Below are 19,629 nucleotides of genomic sequence, written 5' to 3'. Positions count from 1 at the left end.
TGTCATGCCAAAAGTTAAAGTTCTCAATGTCTTGTAAAAATGGAAAGTTTAAATGTCTTGTCAAAATGGAAAACCCTCCTGTATGTCTTGTCAAAAGGTGAAGTCTATCTCAATGTCTTGTCAAAAGTTAAAGTACTCCTTAGTGTCTTGTTACAAAGGAAAGTCCTCAATGCTGTGTCAAAATGGAAAGTCCGTAATGTCTGGTCAAAAAGGAAAGTCCTCCTGTATAAGGATAAAGAGCTCCGTAATGTCTTGTCAAAAGGGAAAGCCCTCCTGCATGTCTTGTCAAAAGGAAAGTCCTCCTGCATGTCTTGTCAAAAGGCAAAGTCCTCCTGAATCCCTTGTCAAAAGAGAATTCCTCCTGAATGTCTTGTTAAAAGGGAAAGTCTCCTCAATGTCTTGTCAAAAGGGAAGTCCTTAATGTCTTGTCAAAAAGGAAAGTCCTCCTGTACGTCTTGTCAAAGGATAAAGCGCTCTGTAATGTCTTGTCAAAAGGGAAAGTCCTCCTGCATGTCTTGTCAAAAGGGAAAGCCCTCCTGCATGTGAGCTTCTCATGAATGGCATATACACAAAGTAAAGTGCCCCTGAATGTCTTGTCAAAGGATAAAATGCTCCTTAATGTCTTGTCAAAAGGAAAAGTCCTCCTGAATGTCTTGTCCAAAGGGAAAGTTTTCCTTAACGTCCTGTCAAAATGGAAATTCCTTCTGAATAGCAGGTACACAAGGTAAAGTGCCCCTGGATGTCTTGTCAAAGAGTAAAGTGCTCCTTAATGTCTTGTCACAAAGGAAAGTCCTCCTAGATGTCTTGCCTACTACAAACACCTAGACTATAACATACAACATACAGCCTCTATAGACGTTTACAAAGTGCCTCGTTGATAAACAGCAATCAGCCTTACTCACCGGAGGCCCCCCATTGTTATATACAACACAAATATTTCTACAGCTTTTGATCTTATATATATACAACCTCTTGACCTTTACACAGCTCGATATCATCACATTTTAGATTTTAGTCTTTGAATGACTCGTGTAGGCTACTAGACATCTTGGGGGGAAATCGATCAGCGTGAAACCAGTGGAATTCTTGCCATTATTTTTGAATTGCTCAAATAATTATCTTTCACAAAACAACAGCCTTGTTTGTGTTTTTTACCGTTTAAATTCCAACCATAAAGTATCTAAATTTGATAATACGGGTCGCATTATAACTTTTTCAAACTTTAGAATCATTTTAACACGATAGTCTAGCATTCACCGAAAGGCAATAATTTGAGCTATCCTTGGTAAATAGCAAAAAATTGACAAGCGAGTATGGATATTTTGTTATATAAATCTCTATATATTTATATATCTCCATATCTTCATATTTTTTCTGTAAATGAAAAAACTAGTTAAAGATATATTTTAAGTGTAGTGAAAGAAAACTACAGGCACGCAATACTGTGTAAATGTGACATCTACATGTAGGAGGTTAAAAGCAACGTCATATCCATGAGTCAGTGACAATAACAATATCCATGTACATGTTAACAGCCACACTGTAAGCAAAACATATTTACATATACCAGTAGTGTCCGTACTGTAGAGCCCTACACACCAGAATATAGATGTATTCATTATCATCTATGTACGACTAATGTATATCATTTGAATCACTATAATACAGATATCATTGCCATTGTCACAAGATAATGTGAGCACATATTATGGTTTTTTGGCGACACCCATATATAGTACAAAACATACATGGTTTCACTGAAATCTACATGTATATATCATATGGGGAAAAAATTCCGTCGATATACCTATCATAGATACATATGTACTCGGGACTTCGACGAGTGGGTGCCAGATCCAAGAGGCATGGGTCTAATTTTAAAGTTGTAAATCATAGTGTAAAACGTTCGCCTCAAGAACATTTTGAAGTGGGACTTTCCAGCGTTCCTATGGTTACATGGTGATAAATACTAACCTGGGTACCTCTCCGGTATAGGTTGGTGCTCTCGCGTTCATACACTGTGTGCACAAACAAGGCCTAAAAGTCGGAATGGGATTATGGAACAGATTTCTTGTTTTATGTGCGGTAAGTTTGATAAAGCTATAGGTTTAATTAAAAGTTTACTGTTTCAAATGGGTTAAAAGCGAGTCTTCTCTAGCCTACATTTAACTATAGGACTTAAGGAAAATTGGATTTCATTAGCAAATATGTATTTTTTGGCATAAATCTCCGGTGTAGTCACTTTACGTCAAGGAATAACTGTCTAGTTTTATCCGTTGTACGTTTTTAACGCTTTAGGATTAGTTAAAAGTTTCAGATCATATATTTGTTGAAAGAGAGCCATATGTAGGCTACATTTAGCTATATACTGTTCTCAGATCAAATAATTCGCGGTGTGCAGCCAAGATTGTATGTACATTAGTACTGTAAGGCTTGTGTTTTTAAACAATGGTATCATACAGCCTGAAGTTATAATACAGAATGAAGAAGGATTCACTATAGACGGGTTGAGAGGTTTTGAATAAGATTGTTGAGCATGCGCCCACATGCACCAGGTGAGATTTTCGTGATGTTTGAAATATAGTATTTACCAGAGAGGTTTGTCCAAAAGTTTAGCACATCTTGGTCGTCCTTTTTCTGTAATATCCAAAAAGGATAATAGGCTGTCTTTAAATATTTCGACTGGACTGGATTGGGCTGTACTGTAGCATTAAGATGTATGTGTTTTATATTCTTTATTGTATGACGGTTACATGGCATGTATAATAACGGATGTATTAATAGATATGTCTAGTATGTGGACATGTGCACTCGACCCAGTATAACGTAAGCTACTACCATTGTTTTAAAACCGCAAATTAGGAAGAACGACGCTTCTAAATAACATAACATAATTATGTTAAATCTGCAGTATAATAAACGTAACTTGTGATTAGTATGTCCATATACCGGGGGGGGGGGTCAAAAAGTACGCCTCGACAGTATACCTTCTAGTGTCTCTGTGACTCTGAATCCCTCTGAATCTTCTTTTGGTCGTTCAACATTTCATGCTTTTATCCACCACTTTATGCCAGGAATGTAAGTATTCCCACTCTTTGTTGCTATATATACGCGCTTACGTGCAATGGTAAATACCTAAACTGTTAATTGATGGACCCAAGTTGCATGAAATCAATGTCTCCTATATGCAAAATCAACATGACATAGCTTTGTTTTGCCAACTATTTGCCTAGATTCTGAGATCAACAATGATAGCGCCGCGCTGCTGTTTCTTTACATTAACTTTATCTCCATATAAACTTTTGAAGTTATAATCTGTCAGTGATCAATTATATATTTTTCTGTAAATAGCGCAAAGTACGCGGATCCAACATAGTTGGATATGCAATGTACATACAATGCGAAAAATTTACATGCAATTCTTATACTTATAGGACCTAAAGGAACATTGTATTATTCGTGGAAAACACCCATTCATATAGGTACAGCGGTAAATGAACGTATACTTTCGTCTGTTGAGACATATCCGATCGTATCAACCAGCCTGTTGGTTTTCTTCTCTCGATAGCCGTCCTCTCGGTAATGTAGTATGGCGAACATAGCTTCAGCCAGATGCTGGTCCATTCGGTGTGTGCTGACAGTGGTCTGGATTTCCTTTATCTGCCACACCTTTGCAGATGTTCGAACAAGAACAAGTAAGATTAAAAGACCAGATAATCATAAAATAAATTACACATGTAAAAGGTCATTTGGTGATGATTCCAAATATGTGTTCCTCATCATTCATGATCGTTTGGTTCTACAAATGTTTGAATAAAAGACTCAGGTTTTGCGCTGGATTTTTGGACCGTATTAAAGAAGCTGAAGATTCCTTTTAACTACTATACATCCTCTGATTACTATATTTCTATGTTCATGTAGTACTACATCTATATATGTATTTAAAGTGGAAATATACCACAGTTTGTTTAGAAGCAAAAAGGAATCTGCCATGTTACCGTGCTACAGCCTCTTCAGTCAAGTCCAAAAATGTTTGCATTTTATTCACTGTAAGACAAGTCACTAAATCATGAAACCATATTTGGTATATGCATGAAATTGCTTTTCAAATGATACGTTGTTTAAAGGTGGTCTAACTTACAGTTCATTCACATAGAGGGTAAGATTTGCAAGAACCACCTAAGAAACTACATGCGTAATTGAACGCCGTGCTGCAGTATGTATGTATGCTTGTAATTTTACGTCGTACTTAACAGTTTTTGAGTCATGTGACGACAAGTCATTCATTGTGTGTATATATTACGACACTGTTTCTGTCGCCACTAATATATCATGCTCAAGACACCAGACATGACACCCCACCAGGTCACATTATACTGACACTGGGCTAACCAGCTCTTGCCTAACATCTCAGTGCTGAGGGCTAAGTCAGGCAACAGCAAATACCGGTACTTTTTTCAAAGTCTTTTTTGTATGACACCACCCGGTTTTGATCCCAGATCTCCCGACTTCGAGGCACACGTTCAAAACACTAGGCCACTGAAGCGGTTCAAAGGCGCTCCAGATGTTTTACTAAAGTTGCTGGACTCTTTAATAGGTGCAGCTTGACTAAAGGTATACTACAAATCCCAGAACTCTATGCAGTAGCATTTTGAAGTTTTGTACGCATTTTTGTTTAGGTTCAAATTGTTTGTGATTGAAATATTCCCTATTATAATAGTTATAATAACCTATTTATCAGTCATTATATCAGATTTTTTATCCCACACGTATCTAATACGCAGAGGCAATCAAACTGTGAACGAGCCATGTTATTCAGAGATAGGCAATTCCTTATTGTATTTGTATTTTGCATTTCAGTTTCACTTTTTCGTTACTGCGGTGCCAATTTCCTTGTGGACGAACACGAGGGATTCACAGTCGAGTTGTTTGGGGAATTGTTCCCTGTTGGGTTGAGGATTTGTCAGGTGAAATTCGCGTCCACTGATAGAGATGATAAGCTCCTCTACCGGGTCATCTCGTCTAATGTGTTCAAAATAAACGAGGAAATAAGCCTGGACTCAAGCAGAGACGGCAAAAAGTTTACTTCTGAGGTAAAGTATATATATAAGTGTGTAACGAGCTCCTGTTCAGTCATCACGTGAGCTGGAAGACCGTCATTTATCAGCATCATGTGGGTCTCTTGTTCCTTTTAGAATCTTAGTGTGAAGGTGTAAATGAATTTTTTAAAGCAGTATTTGAAAATACATATGTGTACGCAAAACCTATATCTTAACTATAATTATTTGGGAAAGTAGTTTGCGTAGGTCGCAATACATCATGACTGTGAGATATTTTGTTTTACTTGAGGCGTAACGTCATATCATTACGGCGTTATGTATTCTAGCTGCCATGTAGGTCCCATGCAATGTTTATATGTTCATAGTGGAACGTGATGCTGAAGATAGGGCCTACCGACTATGGCGCTGACACCAGTGTAACGTCATCTTTAGAAGACTTAGTGCGGATTTTTAAGACTGATTTAACAGTGTATACTGAATCAGTAAATTGGTTCCAGTTGTTACATTTTAAGATGATACTGGTATTAGGAATAAAGTCTGACATGTGATAACACACTTATAAGCAAATTGACTTGATCTCATTACTGTGGACATAAGAGCACAGAGTTCAGGGAAGAATGTTTTGGGTGTATTGTTCTGCAAAAGGCTGGAAACATTTTGGACAAGCTTCCTTTTAGTTGTTGAATTTTCTGTTTAAACTTGATATTTCTTTCAATGATGCCCATTCTTCAAATCTGTACATCTTAACCATGCACATGATGGACACGAAACAATTTAATATAAAGAAATGCTTGTTCATTTTAATGTATCCCGTGGAAATAAACTATCAACCGATTATTATCTACTCAAAAGTTCTATTTCTCTTCTCAGGAATTCATCACGGTGACTTCTCCTCCCAACGCCCTCAACGAAGAAAGGGAAGGAGAACGTTTTATAAACGTGTCCGCTTACAGGTCGTCAGGCTACGTGGATAGCACTTTCTCTATTATATTTCAGATATATGGGGAGGGTAAGAATTAGTCGAACATTCCTTCATTCTATTCAATTTTTTTTAAAGATGCACAGTGCTATATTTGTTTTAGTTATCGCTAGTTAAAGGTAATAATTCTCTGAGTCTAACCATTTCAAGCTAAGCAAACCGTAAAAAGCATGCATTCGATATGATGAATTGTTTCTATATACCTGTATACAAATGGCGTCTTTTAAAGGCAATTAGCTGCAGGACTTGGAGTCGACTAAACTCCAAGTCACTTAAGTGAACCCAGTTTTATGTGTGCATGTGGAATTAGTCGCTGTACAGTGACTGTAATTCATTGCGCTGTTCTTTTGGCAGAATATGAGCCATTGGAGCAGAACCAAAGCAGCTACCTCGGTGGATCTATCACCCTGGGAGTTGTGTTGGGAATCGGCTGCGTCGTCGTTATTGTCATTATCATTGTGTTGTACGTGAAGAAGAGCAAGTTTGGACAGAACCAAAGGAATCAGCGACAGTCAGCAGTCCAGAGGGCTCAGCAACAAGACAGTCAACAACACGACGGTTGGTTATATAGAAAAACAACTTGTTTAGCTTCGGTTATTGACCTATAATAAAACCAATTGATGACCATTGACACGTAAAGATTTACTGTTGATAGCAGACCTTCTTTATTTGGTAGTCCTGATCGGTTAAGCAAGTTTCCAGCTTTGCTTTCACATGAACATGTTTCTGAAAAGAATAAACTGGGGAATAATTGCACAAATCTGATATGCAGCTTTATGGAATTCAGACTACAACACAGACAGCAAAACCAGAGCAGTGACGACATTGTGATAGTTGCCAAATTGCTACACGCATCACACGTGAAACCCGGCCTCTTGTCAATTTACCGCTTTATACCGACTGTTCATGTAAATGCTTAAAATGTTTTAACGTACACGCCCCCTCTCTCACCATGTTTTAAACAGAATCAGGTAAAATTATGCAATGACGATAGTTTCAATTTATCAGTCGTCACTGACCTAGAATTACTCAGAATGCTGTGTTGTCATCACAGTTAACATACTATAACATTAAAACAATGCAAAGAGACCAGGCCTCTTTGCTACTTAGTCCACCAGCAATATCCTGGTTTATGCAATATAAACCTTTTAAAACCTTTTAAATATAAATCTTTTAAAACAATATAAAAGACTAGGCCCTCACAGAGAGCAAAACCAAAGTAGCAACGACAGTGTGATAGTTGGTAAATGGTCACACGTATTAGCGGTGAAGTCCGGCCATTTGCCAAATGACTACAGTCAGGTTTTTATCACGACTATGCTTAAAAAGTAGCAACGCATGCTAACCCTAGCACCAATGATATAATTGGTTTAGTATTCCTCAGACTTACACATATTCCCGAAGATTATATAAGGTCTACAGATATTTGCGTGATGATAGTTTCACTTCGATATAAAGCTGTAGGCCAACTCTCACTGAACAGTTTCACTCAACAGACAATTTAATAGGGCGTTTAGTGCTAGACCAAAATCCAATAGCTTCATTTTGAGAAAGTAGTGGAAGTAGTACCCTTTATATAACACGATCTAAATAAGATGATTTAAGATGATTGCCTTCCTGTCTCTTGGAGCCAACCTTATATCGACAAGGTTGTACATTTTAATATTGCATTTTGAAATAGATTATGTTACTGATCGTCCTAGTTAACGAATAGATTTGCATATTTCTTCATTAGTTTAACGATAACACTATATGCCGCAGTATATGTTTACGTTGTGTTTTCTCCGTTGGATTGCAGGTACCCCAATGACGTATTTAAATGACATGCCTCCGCTTGCCACGCCTGCCTTCTTACCTCCATATCCCACAGCTCCATCGGGAGATATGAATGTCTTCACAGTTCACCCACATGCTGGAATCGGCCCAATAACTTACAATGAATTACCACCGTCTTACGACGAGGTGATCAAATCAGGAATGAGCGAAGTAACTCTGTGATGGAGAAAGTTCCAATCACGTCGATCGTTCCCCTGCATGCTTTATACGGAGAAGTTAAGTTTTCCGTTATCAGGAGATAAAGACAGGAGATACAGATGGATATTTTTCTAAAACTTCACAAGGTTATAAGTATTGTACTACATGTATAGGCACCGAATCTTACCACATTAAATAATTCAAAGCGTTAAATTAAAAATATGAACCAATGTGACGTGAAGAGACATTTAGTCAATATAAGCTCTTGATTCAGTGGCTTATTACAAGAAACGACTATAGCCCTTGTGTGTTCGAATTGGGCTGGGGCCTTAAGTCAGAAGGCATCTTTGACATCTACTGTAGTACATGTGGGACACTTTCCTCCTGGTTTTGGTACTCTCCTAGAATGCCCAAACTCTTGAGAATGCCCAAACAATTACGTTATACTGATAAAGAAAAACAAAAACAAGTATACCTAAATAAAGTATTTGTGTATGTATTTGAATATCTCATCACACATCCAACAGACCTATAAGACACCTTATGAAAGAAATCGCCGTATTAGGAATGCAGATCCCGGTTGCAGACCTAAACTATCCCTGCATTATTTATGAACGAAATTATTGCTGAAATACATGTCAGGTAGATTTTATGCCATATTATCTTAACCGGGGTAGACATGGTATCTGCGGACTGACATCGTATAGTCTATTTTGTTTACTTATGTAAAGTATATCACGATTCTTTTATACATTTATGTTGAAACCTGGTCTTTTGCTATGTTTATCATCATATTCAACTGTGCTTTTACTGTAGTATTCCATGCTTTTTGTCACTGTTTAATTTTATTCGGGCATTAGTTACATTACACAAATTTGAAACTTAGCTGAATTTAGAACTGAAAACAACCTCTGGGGTGACCAACCTAATTCATAACCTACGTTATATGAATAACTCAGTATACACGACTAAGTTGCTTATATTGTTAAGTTTGTTCGCGCTTTACAATACTGTTATATCGTAAACATTAATTATATAATGTCATAAATTGTTGAGACTATTTTAATAAAACTACTCTTTTATCAAATGCTGTGAGTTTGAACTTCTTTACTATGTCTGCAATAAATAAGTCAGAGATGAAATCTGTCTTTGGCTCAACTTGATGTTCGAGGATATTCCATAAGGGAGAGAACTTAATTCTCCACCTCCAACAACTGTTATGAAATCCTATGAAGGTCTCGCTATCAAGAGTCAATGGTAGAGTTTCAATATTTACACAAGACAAGCATGCAATATGTCAGCAAGTGAATCAAGTTTTTATTTCTGAGGTCTTTGTTGTGTTAAGTAATGTATTCTGTTTACGCAAGTCGATTGGTTTCACACACAGGTGTTATGATGTACCTGTAACGTACGTGGACCTTCTACTTGAACTTACCGAAGGATTTGCCCATGGTATTGGGATTGTAGTTATAAAATAGATACAAATATTTGGCCAGGAAGTTTATAAAAATACATGTACGAATTATGTCCTGAGTCTAACATGTCAATGGGAAAGAGGGAAAACCAACTTTATTACGACCATTCCTCCTCCCTTGCAAATTTGCACGTCGTTCAAATCCCTGTTAAGGTAATACACAAAAGCATACCCTCATACAGACATATGCTCTCTCCAACATGGAAATATCTAGATCATAGAATCCATGTAACTTCCACTTTTTGTAACATGAGGTAATAAAGGACAATTTAGAACATGGTTTCCTCCGACATCTTCAGTTTTTTGAATTTATCATTTGAGTAGGTGTGGTGTGAATCAACGGGTGTGGCTCAAACGAAATCTGGTTGGTTATATAGGGTTATATGGGCCGTTATTGATTAGCCTGAGTTGATCTCAAACAGTTGTAGGTTAGGGTTCGTGGTTGAGTTCTATAAAAAATGTAGTCTGATCTACAAGATCGGATGTCATATCTACCCACTCATGATGTCCTACTTACAGTTTACGTGTGCGAAAAATGTGATATGTTCATGGAGTCATATGTGAAATTCCAGTTTAACTAACCTTGTTAATGTGTGGTGAGAGGCGCATCAATCTGTTTACGATTTGTGTGGGCAAACCATATGTCCTACCTATCTAGTCGCCCATTCTCTCTGCTTATATCCCTTAAACGTTTACCTGTGGGAAGATTTCAGGCGTGGTTCATGAAAATGCACAAGACTAATAACCTAGTTGATAACTTTCTGGAGAGTTAAAAAAACAGAAGCTGTTGATTCAGTGACAGCATTATTCGCGTCTATATATGCGCCTTACGACGTAATGTATATCATTACAATGGTAATCAAGTTCATGGCGTATCTGGGCCTTTTTACTCTACTAGGAATTCCTACGGTTGGTGGAGATAACCAACATCATTCCAGTGAGTATTGCTCATATTTGAAAATGAAATCTGGTGTGTTCCAATTTCTTTTATAAACGAGACACCTTAATTGAAGTAATAAAAATTCTAAATTATGGTTAATAGTTTTAATAGTATAGCACTCTTGACAGTTTGGTAATAAGAGGGCCTCCTCTTGACAACCCGAACAGGTGTGGTAACTCAACTGAAATAACGCACTCTTTCTTTGACTCTGGACAATGATAAACCTAATCCTAGCACAAACCTAAATTGCAACCCTTTTTAAGGAGGTTGCTCATCGTCCCATACTAGCATGCTATATGCCAGTAACATTGTTAAGTACTTTTAATTTTTCATAGACGATAGAGCATTCGAAGAGGAGTTTGGCTCTCGTGGTGTGGAGATCCCAGTCATAATCCTAACTTTGTGCGTCTTGCTGGTATGCACTTTCGTTCTGCTCAGTTGTTTAAACCTCTGCACTTCAAAACTGAAATACAACGTTACTGACGAAGAGAACCAGAAGATTACCGATGAGTATGCCATCGACACATCCAACTTTACCATACTTCCCGACAGGGCCATGGATTGCGTGGCGGGAGCTCCGGGATACGGCACACAGACAGAATCTTCAGGAATAAATCTCTCTTTGTCAACACCCCTCAAATTACGGAATGACACGATAAGGATAATGTCGACAAGTATGGCTTTTCTGTTGCTCATGATTTTTTGGAATCTTCACGTATTCAATAATTAATTTCATATGCCTATAACCTCTAGTACTACACAGACAGCAATGTCTTTCTTGTCTAGTGTGTGCATTTTATTATAGAAGGTACCTAGAAAATATTTCTGTACAGGGAGTTCTACTGACAATTTGTAGTGAAGAAGATCAGACAAATTAGGACCTAGATTGGTTGGCAAATACTTTATCCTTATCTTTTCGTCATAAATAAAATCGTGAACATACACCAACTGATTTCTCAAACAGGTCTGAGAAGTTTTAAACAAATATACACCATGCGTTGTTTCGTTTTGTTGCTTTTTATGCAGGTAAATTTAAGAGGGTGTCCACCATCACGGTTCCCACCAGTAGTAGGCCTAATGAGCACCTGAATACAGTTGGCAAAAGTGGAACTCGTACTAAACTTTTCAAACGACGCCGTATTCGGCATGGCTACAGAACTGGTATACGACATATTAAACCTTTCCGCCATACTACCAAACCTCACGAGAACAAAATCAACACAGGTGCAGTTCGTCGCCAGCAGGTGCAAACTGTTAACAATCGTCAACCCCTGTTGATTCGACGAGCACGCAGTATAGAGCACAGACCCTTCACGTACCGCCATGTGTCTCGCACCCCACACCGTGGAGAAGCTGTTGCTCGGTTACCTGCTCGTAGGCGTCGAGCAAGGAGGGTGCGACATCGGTGACACAGATGGAAATGAGCAGACAGCCTTTTGCCCACAGCACCTCAAAAACTACCTTAGTAGACGCCCGTATTGTAATCAAATCCTGTAGTGTAACAATTTTAACACTGTGAGTAGCACTTCCTAACCGCAATGAAACATACATTATGAGCGGTTATTACCCATTCTGTGCCCGCTATATTAAGAAAATGTATTCATTTCTGTAGTATTATATTGTGTAGATAGAATTCTGTTTACAGACAAGCATCTGTTCAAGGCAGAATTTGCAGCTGTTGTGACATGAGATTGTGATTAGGCTGTGCATTTGCTGTCTCAGAAATTCTTAACCAATCAAGAATATTTTTTTTATGCACATATTCAAAAATTAATTCACTACACCTATAAACTTTTAGTATTACATAGAAGATAATGACTTTCGTGTGCGACTTGGGCGTTTTATGACAGGAATATATACATGTATATTGGACGGTGCTTAGAAAATATTCTTAATATACTTATTTCTGTTGAGTGAGATCTATTGACCATTTATTGGTAGAATTATGTGACATATATATCCCATTCAGAAAGTCTGAGGTGGGGTCTGACGATCACACCAAGCTTCCACTGATTCCGCTCAAACTTAAACGGGTGTAGTCAAGACTGGTTTATTTTGGTAACATTTGTGTTTACATTATAAGACCTACATGTAGGTAATGAGAATAAGGATTTACGACAAAAATAACAGTTACTTTTAATTTTAAAAACGATTTTCAGAATTTTCTAAGCGGGCTATTCTTGATGAGATGGGGAAAATGAGATAAAGACAGATCGGAGAATATATTGCACGTGAACACTTGTGTGTTACATTACGGGCACCTCCATATAATGCTCAGAAACATGCATGGGTCAGGCCTAACCATATTACAGAATGGGCAGAATGCACTCGGCGATGGTTACCCATATTGTAATAATTGTGACATTATGAGTAGGAAGTGTTATCCGTAATGTAATAATGCTACACTACGGGTAATACTTGCTACCGATAGTGTAATAACTATTATATTACGAGGTTATACTACGCTATACTTGTGTCTACACTACGAGGTAGGATGGACCGTACCGGTTTCACATAAAAATGTATTTTAATATGTAGCAGTCATAAGCTGGTGTACATATAAGTTACTCCTTTCCACAAAGAGAACTACTAGGTTCAGATATAATGATAGAAATAAAAGTCTTCCTAAATTAGTTGTTTTGCATTTTTGCTCGTAATAATGACATTTTGAGGATAGGCGATGAGAAAAGGCATGTGCACCTGAAGAAGGTTTAGCGCTTCTATATTGTGTGTGCCTTACCATCAGTCAATGTCAGTTTTATAATTATCGATATTACATTTATATTTAAGGTTTTAGGAGTCAAACCTCTTTCATTTATAAACCTAGATGACAGAACAGTCACATACAGTGAGTAAAACAATGTAAATATTAAATCTAAAATTACATGCATGTTCGGTTCAAAATCAGTTGAACTCTGAATGACGGAATAATATATTCCAGAACATCAGCCACAACTGTACAGTCATATATCTGGAGTCGATAGCGGTATCCGATATGAGCAGCTATCGATGCGTAAAGTGGTTCTTTGTGTTTCATACTCAAGACAGGTATGACTAATCGAATAAACGTTAAATGTGTAGCAAGCCCATGCACTTAAAGAACTTGTTTGTTTGTTTGATTGGTGTCGCATTCAGCAATATTTCCACCATTTATCAAGACGGTATCTCCTCGTTACCGACATGTTCGAATGTCGCCTTCTTTTTGTAGTGCTGCCTCACTGGAATGCTATGCCGAGGACACCAGGAACGAAGTAGGCCTACATGTCCGTTCACCTCAGTGACATATTAATATCACCCGATTAGCGTCAAGAAAATATTTTGGAAAAAGAAATACTGCAGATACTGCAACCGATCATTCTATGATCGACCGTGATCTTGCCTCTCCGTGCTGACCTCGTTGATTAGACTGCAGATGTATGTCCCGAAGTCAAGTAGCCTATCTGACGATTGACGGTAGTTTCCCTTGTTCTCTTGGTTTTCTCTACACATAAGTTAGCTGGCCGCCGTAATATAAAGTCCTAACTAAAGAATTTTTGATTGAGTCTTTTTTTCTTTTTCATCAAAACGATATATGTCTTGTAATTAATAGCTTCGACTTTTTCACCTATTTCTTAAGTTAAGCTAGGGTAGGAAAATGTCGACAGAAATTAAATATATTGTCAGGAAAATGTATGTCCGAAAGGCAAATTTCCTAATTAAGTGAGACAATGATGGATCATGAATGCCTAAAGTTTCCTGAGGGATATTCATTTACGGTAGGTAAATGGATGTCTTCTGTCCAGATATTTTCGAAGCAATAACTCAAGAGGTATATGACAGGACTAAAATAGCAAAATAACGTAACAGCCGAAACAGCGTAAATAATATCGAGTCATCACTTATTCGTGATCTACAATCTCGAACTGTTTCCATACTCCGGTACACATATAAACCCACATTCACGAGTAAACTGTCACACCGGTGAGGATGTACAGGTCATATATTCATTCAAGTTAATTTAAGTCCAATCTATGACTTAGGCCTACCGGTACTGTACATAACATTTATCAGTTGTTGTACGTTTACATCACCATGCAGTAAAAGACACGAACGAAAGAGCGGAGTTTGCACTTCGCCCGCATCACTGTACCACGAGCATTATCCCCCTTTTGTTTACAGAGGGCGCTGTAAAACTTGATGAAATACTCCACTTCCTGTAAATCGTTTTAACCTCGTAGACCTGCGACAGATATTAGGTGGAAATTCGAAGAACTTTTGAGACTTTCCTCCGTTTCGAATAATTTAGTAATCAAAGATGTCCGAAAGAAAGGTCTTAAATGTGAGTATATCCTATGCAGTGTGTCTATGCAGTTCTTTGCGTCAGTGCTATGTTTCGAATAAGTGTTTTTGTATGCTAAAGATAAATGCTTTAGTTATTGCTCTACTGTGACTTTTTTTATAACAAAAATAAAGCGATTCAGTAAATCAAACAATCTTCCTTATATCATGTGTAAAATACATATTGTCGTAACACTAACTAAAACATAATTTTTTATAGTGATATATAAAGAAAACATACCTGGAAGACGGCTCGCATTAACAAATATGAATATGTATTATTATTGTTTTTAACTGTAATTCTACTTGGTATGCTGTCTAGGATAGATTTCTGTGAACTAAATCATAAGTCTCAGTCTTCCACAGGATGTAAATGCCATGCCTTTGCTTTGTACAGTGTAAATCCCATAGTTAATTTATACGAGACCACACATACCTGGACATATAACTAGAAATTGAATGAGGCAGAATGCGGCAAGCAGATTACAAGGTGACAGATAACTTGTGTTATGGCATACTCAAGAATATTTCACTTATCCAGCGGCCACTAGCTTTATGGTGGAAACCAGGCAAAGCCTGAAGAACACCCACAACCATGTGCAAGTTGCTGGAAGACCTTCCCATTTATGATCAAGGACAAAACCATCGTGAGGTGGACTTGAACTCAAAATAACCGCATTGGTGAGAGGCTCCTGATTCCATGTGCTGCACTATTATGCTAACCACTTGGCCATCGACTCTGCAAAAGATAACATGGGAAGATAAAAACAAGTGAACAACATTGGATGATATTCTGAGTACTACAGCTTACAATAACTGGAAATTATAGTATGTTTAATAGACAGTAGAACAATTTGGACAGTACGTGTAAATGTGAATATCATCAAAGTCTTAGTAATTTTGGACTTGTGAGGCCTTGAAACAGAAGTTTGTATTAACCCGCACGTAATTTTGATATCTTCACCTCTGTGTTTACGCTGGTAAAGCATGTAGGCACAAAAAATCATCTAATGCCTGGATGTCCGTGGTCTGAAATGGTTAAATTACATCAGTGGTTCTAAGGCCAAGGTCACTGCTTTTTAGGAATAGTGCAGTATTTGTTGAAAAGTGTGATGTTATTATTGCTTAATTTGCATAGGCAATTTTTTTATAGATGTACTATGCATTGCACTTCCTCAGCAGTACACTTGACAAGTAGTGTAACAGGGTGATACTCAAGTGTTATCTACCTCCAAGCTGTAGGGTCTAGTGGTATAAGCATTGACTCACAACCTAGAGATTGCTGGCTGAAATCCTAGTAGATGAAATTAACAGGTGTGGACAAAATTGAAGGACCGGTACACAGTGGGACATCCCTTTCGTAATAGTTAGTTGGCTTTGTTTATATTTGTGTTCCTTTTTCTTTCAGAAATACTATCCACCAGACTTTGATCCCTCGAAGATACCCAAGTTGAAACTTCCACGTAATCGTCAATATAGCATTCGTATCATGTCCCCTTTTAACATGAGGTAAGAGAACCTTTATTTAGGACATGTGAGTGAGATTATATTATAGCCTTTAATAAGGCCTTGTAGTTTATATTTACATTGTGAATAGCTTGTGTCATTCTCTTCAACTTTTGTATTAAATGTTTCAACTTAATGTTGTTTGATGTACACAAATGAATAAAAATCATTTCCTGGTAATTTCATATTTTTGTGATGTTCTTTTTTGTCATATCTTTGGGGCCTCCATGCCTGAGGTGGTTAGCATGCCAGCGTGGCTCAGTCACCCAGGAGCCTCTATCTAATGAGGTCAAGTCAAGCTCATGCTGGCTTCCTCTCTGACGGTACTTGGGAAGGTCTGTCAGCAACATCGTCGTGGGTTTCCTTCTGGCTCTGCCAGGTTTCCTGCACCATGATGTTGGCTGCTATCGTATAAGTGAAATATGCATGAGTAAGGCGTAAAACACTAATCAAATATACTGATAAATTTATCATGTCTTTGTATAATATCTTTTTAGATGCAACACATGTGGAGAGTACATTTATAAAGGAAAGAAGTTCAACTCAAGGAAAGAGACAGTAGAAGATGAAGACTATCTAGGATTACGGATCTTCAGGTTTTACATAAAATGTCCACGCTGTGTATCAGAAATAGCATTCAAGGTAACAGTGAAAAAGCAGTTCTATTGAAAGTTAACTTAAATGCTGGTACTATCATTATTTCGATTCATATTGTTTTATTGTCGTTCTTAATCAGCCTTCAGGGACACAAATTCCTTAATATGAATGCATTACTTCATGCGAGCTTAACCTGGCTAGTGAAGTTTTCATGATGACTAAAGATTCAACCTTTCAGATGTTTCAATGGTTCATATATTTATCTTGTCTATGCTGTAAAAATTGTCAGCCAAAAGAAAGAAAATAATAATAAACAATATTTAAAGCCTGCATTTGTGGATACTGAATAATTCTTGTATATCAGCTTTATAGAATATGTATTTGACAAAATGTTTTACAATCTTGTGGATTTTAATTGGCTTTCTTTGTTTTTAGACAGATTTGAGAACAACAGATTATGCGTTGGAAGATGGAGCAACTAGGAATTTTGAGGCATCAAAAACAGCAGAGGAGATGGCACAGAAAGAGAGGCAGGCGAAAGAAGAGGAAGAGATGAATAATCCAATGAAGGTAGGTTTGTGTGACTATACTGATGGAAGATGATAATTTGATCCACATATGTTTTGAAGATCTGTGTGAAATCACTTAAGGTAGCTACCTTAAATCTTCTTGATCTGTAATCTGTCTTTTGCAATTGATTTCGCTTGAAAACAAAAGGGGCAGGTTGGCAATTTACCTTTGCCTATTTATTTACATATTGCCTGACCATAAAGGGGTAGGCTGCAGCGCCCATCTACATAGCTTTCTGATTTCATGGTGGATGCCATGAAGTCAGAAGCAAATTTTTGAGAACAGATTTAAATTAAGAGATCAATTCTTACCTTGTGAGTACATCTGTAGGTTTAGTTCTTGCTGGCAAAGAAACCGATGTTCTAGCAGCTGGCTGACCATCATCATCTTCATCATCATCATGCAACCTCTACACCACTGTGTCTCCCTTTTTCCGAATGGTGACTAAAGTCTTGTGTAAGAGATTATTCATAAATCCACTGTTTTAGGTGCTGGAAAACCGTACAAAAGCCAGTCGACAGGAAATGGAACAGATTGACGCTTTAGAGGAGCTGAAGGAGCTCAATTCGCGTATGGCCAGTGTGGACCACACAAAGATGTTAGAGATGCACAACACATACACAGAGGAAATGGCCAGGAAACAAGCTGAAGAGGAGGAGGAACTTATCAAGTAAGATATTGTTTTACATCGAACAACGTATTGCAACATTTATCTATGGTCTTAGTATATATATATATGTATATATTTACATAGCTATATGTTGGGGAAGTGCATTAAATAACACTATTGGCGTGAGATATTCATTTTTCTTTTAAATATGCTCACATTTCATTTGACAGGCTCCAACTGCAGTGCCAATTGTATGAAACTCTTGATGCCGTTGAAGAACATATTTTTTAATACTAACACCTCTCAGAAGTATATAAGCCTCTGCCGGAATTGCGTTTATCAATAATTTACATAAATACTGATTAAAGTTAGATGAACATTCTCTTGTTGTGTACTGGCATTCATAGGGATTAATTATATTTTTTGAATAACTCTTTCTCAATTTTAGGTCACTATTTGGGAAAAAGGGAGACACAGTGGTGAAGAGGTTGCATGATGATGATGATGAAGATGATGATGGTCAGCCAGCTGCTAAAAAATCGGTGTCTTTGCCAGCCAGAAATAAACCTACAGATGTACTCACACAGGTAAGAATTGATCTTTTAACTTAAATCTGTTTTCATAAATTTGTTGCTGATTTCATGGCATCCAGACCTATCATAAACAACATTAAGCACCTGTAGTTTTATCACTACTGTTTCTTATGATAATGTGTTGATGTCACAGTTTGTACTTTTTTACTGAAAAAAAAAAAGTACAAAGTTACTCTGAAGTTTCTGGTTACACCTTTTTACCATGTATTACTTCTGTTGCATGAGTACTTCGAATTTGTGTATACAGTTAGGAATAGATGCTGAATACACATTATGAGATTTAATGGTCTGTTGGATTACCAGGTGTTCCAAAGCACGTACCATTAGTTTGCAATGAATTTGCAATGAAACTGAAAATGCTATAACATTGTTCTAATTTTCATCTGTTGTATATATCCACAGGATGTGCCAGAGGAGAAGAAATCTTCAGCAAAGAAGCCAGTATGGGAAAGAAGTGTAGGAATGTTACCTTCAAAATTGGGACTGGCTGGTTTGGTCAGAAAGAAAGTACCCAAATCTGAAAATGAGCCTGTAGGAAAAAAGCCGATAGAAACTGTCAAGGGAGCAGAGAATTTCTCATTGCTCAAAACATCAAACGGGACTGTAAACAACACTGCACCAGCTGTTCCAGATGGTACATCCAGTAACGCAGCCTCCACGTCAAAGGCTTCATCTGCCCTCACACTGCTTGGAAACTACTCTGACACTGACTCCTCAGATGGTGACTAGCATGCAGGACTAGTCTGATTATATGGGAAATATTCTACTCTTTTTAACCAGGACTTCACTTTCATACTGTGATTACTGTAAATAAAATAACATCCACTCTAAAACTTTTTTCTTGTACATTTATTGGTTTGTGTGTTGATTTATAGGCTTCTTATATGCACAAGGTGAAATGTTCAAATTCCCTTTCCAATATGGCATGCATGTCTGCCACAGTGAAAAAGTTCATCAGTAATTCAGCACATGTTTACCTTGAGCAAACTGGTTTTCTCCACCCTTAAAG

At 37.5% G+C, this 19,629-nt stretch overlaps 3 protein-coding genes across 4 annotated transcripts; all 3 read left to right on the top strand.

Annotated features, from left to right (window-relative positions):
• Positions 1-2,013: 2,013 nt before the first annotated feature.
• LOC135471770 (uncharacterized) lies at positions 2,014-9,079 on the top strand. 2 transcript variants are annotated; one of them, XM_064751100.1, is made up of 6 exons: positions 2,014-2,085; positions 3,569-3,695; positions 4,861-5,093; positions 5,931-6,069; positions 6,394-6,597; positions 7,838-9,079. In XM_064751100.1, exons 2-6 carry the CDS (start codon positions 3,590-3,592, stop codon positions 8,035-8,037), a joined length of 882 nt encoding a protein of 293 aa, XP_064607170.1. In that variant the 5' UTR covers positions 2,014-2,085; positions 3,569-3,589; the 3' UTR covers positions 8,038-9,079. The 2 variants fall into 2 exon arrangements, with proteins under 2 accessions (XP_064607170.1, XP_064607171.1); XM_064751101.1 differs by lacking the exon at positions 3,569-3,695 and having other exon boundaries at positions 2,042-2,085.
• A 1,118-nt stretch (positions 9,080-10,197) lies between these two features.
• On the top strand, positions 10,198-13,113 carry LOC135471724 (uncharacterized). The gene is made up of 3 exons (XM_064751048.1): positions 10,198-10,424; positions 10,763-11,101; positions 11,454-13,113. Exons 1-3 carry the CDS (start codon positions 10,325-10,327, stop codon positions 11,834-11,836), a joined length of 822 nt encoding a protein of 273 aa, XP_064607118.1. The 5' UTR covers positions 10,198-10,324; the 3' UTR covers positions 11,837-13,113.
• Positions 13,114-14,605: 1,492 nt separating this feature from the next.
• On the top strand, positions 14,606-19,440 carry LOC135471626 (splicing factor YJU2-like). The gene is made up of 7 exons (XM_064750926.1): positions 14,606-14,745; positions 16,153-16,253; positions 16,748-16,892; positions 17,283-17,417; positions 17,906-18,087; positions 18,476-18,614; positions 19,023-19,440. Exons 1-7 carry the CDS (start codon positions 14,722-14,724, stop codon positions 19,347-19,349), a joined length of 1,053 nt encoding a protein of 350 aa, XP_064606996.1. The 5' UTR covers positions 14,606-14,721; the 3' UTR covers positions 19,350-19,440.
• The last annotated feature ends 189 nt before the right edge of the window (positions 19,441-19,629 follow it).

The sequence above is a fragment of the Liolophura sinensis genome, chromosome 7 (assembly GCF_032854445.1).
Source record: "Liolophura sinensis isolate JHLJ2023 chromosome 7, CUHK_Ljap_v2, whole genome shotgun sequence".
Taxonomy (NCBI): Eukaryota; Metazoa; Mollusca; class Polyplacophora; order Chitonida; family Chitonidae; genus Liolophura; species Liolophura sinensis.
This window is presented reverse-complemented; position numbering and strand designations above follow the sequence as displayed.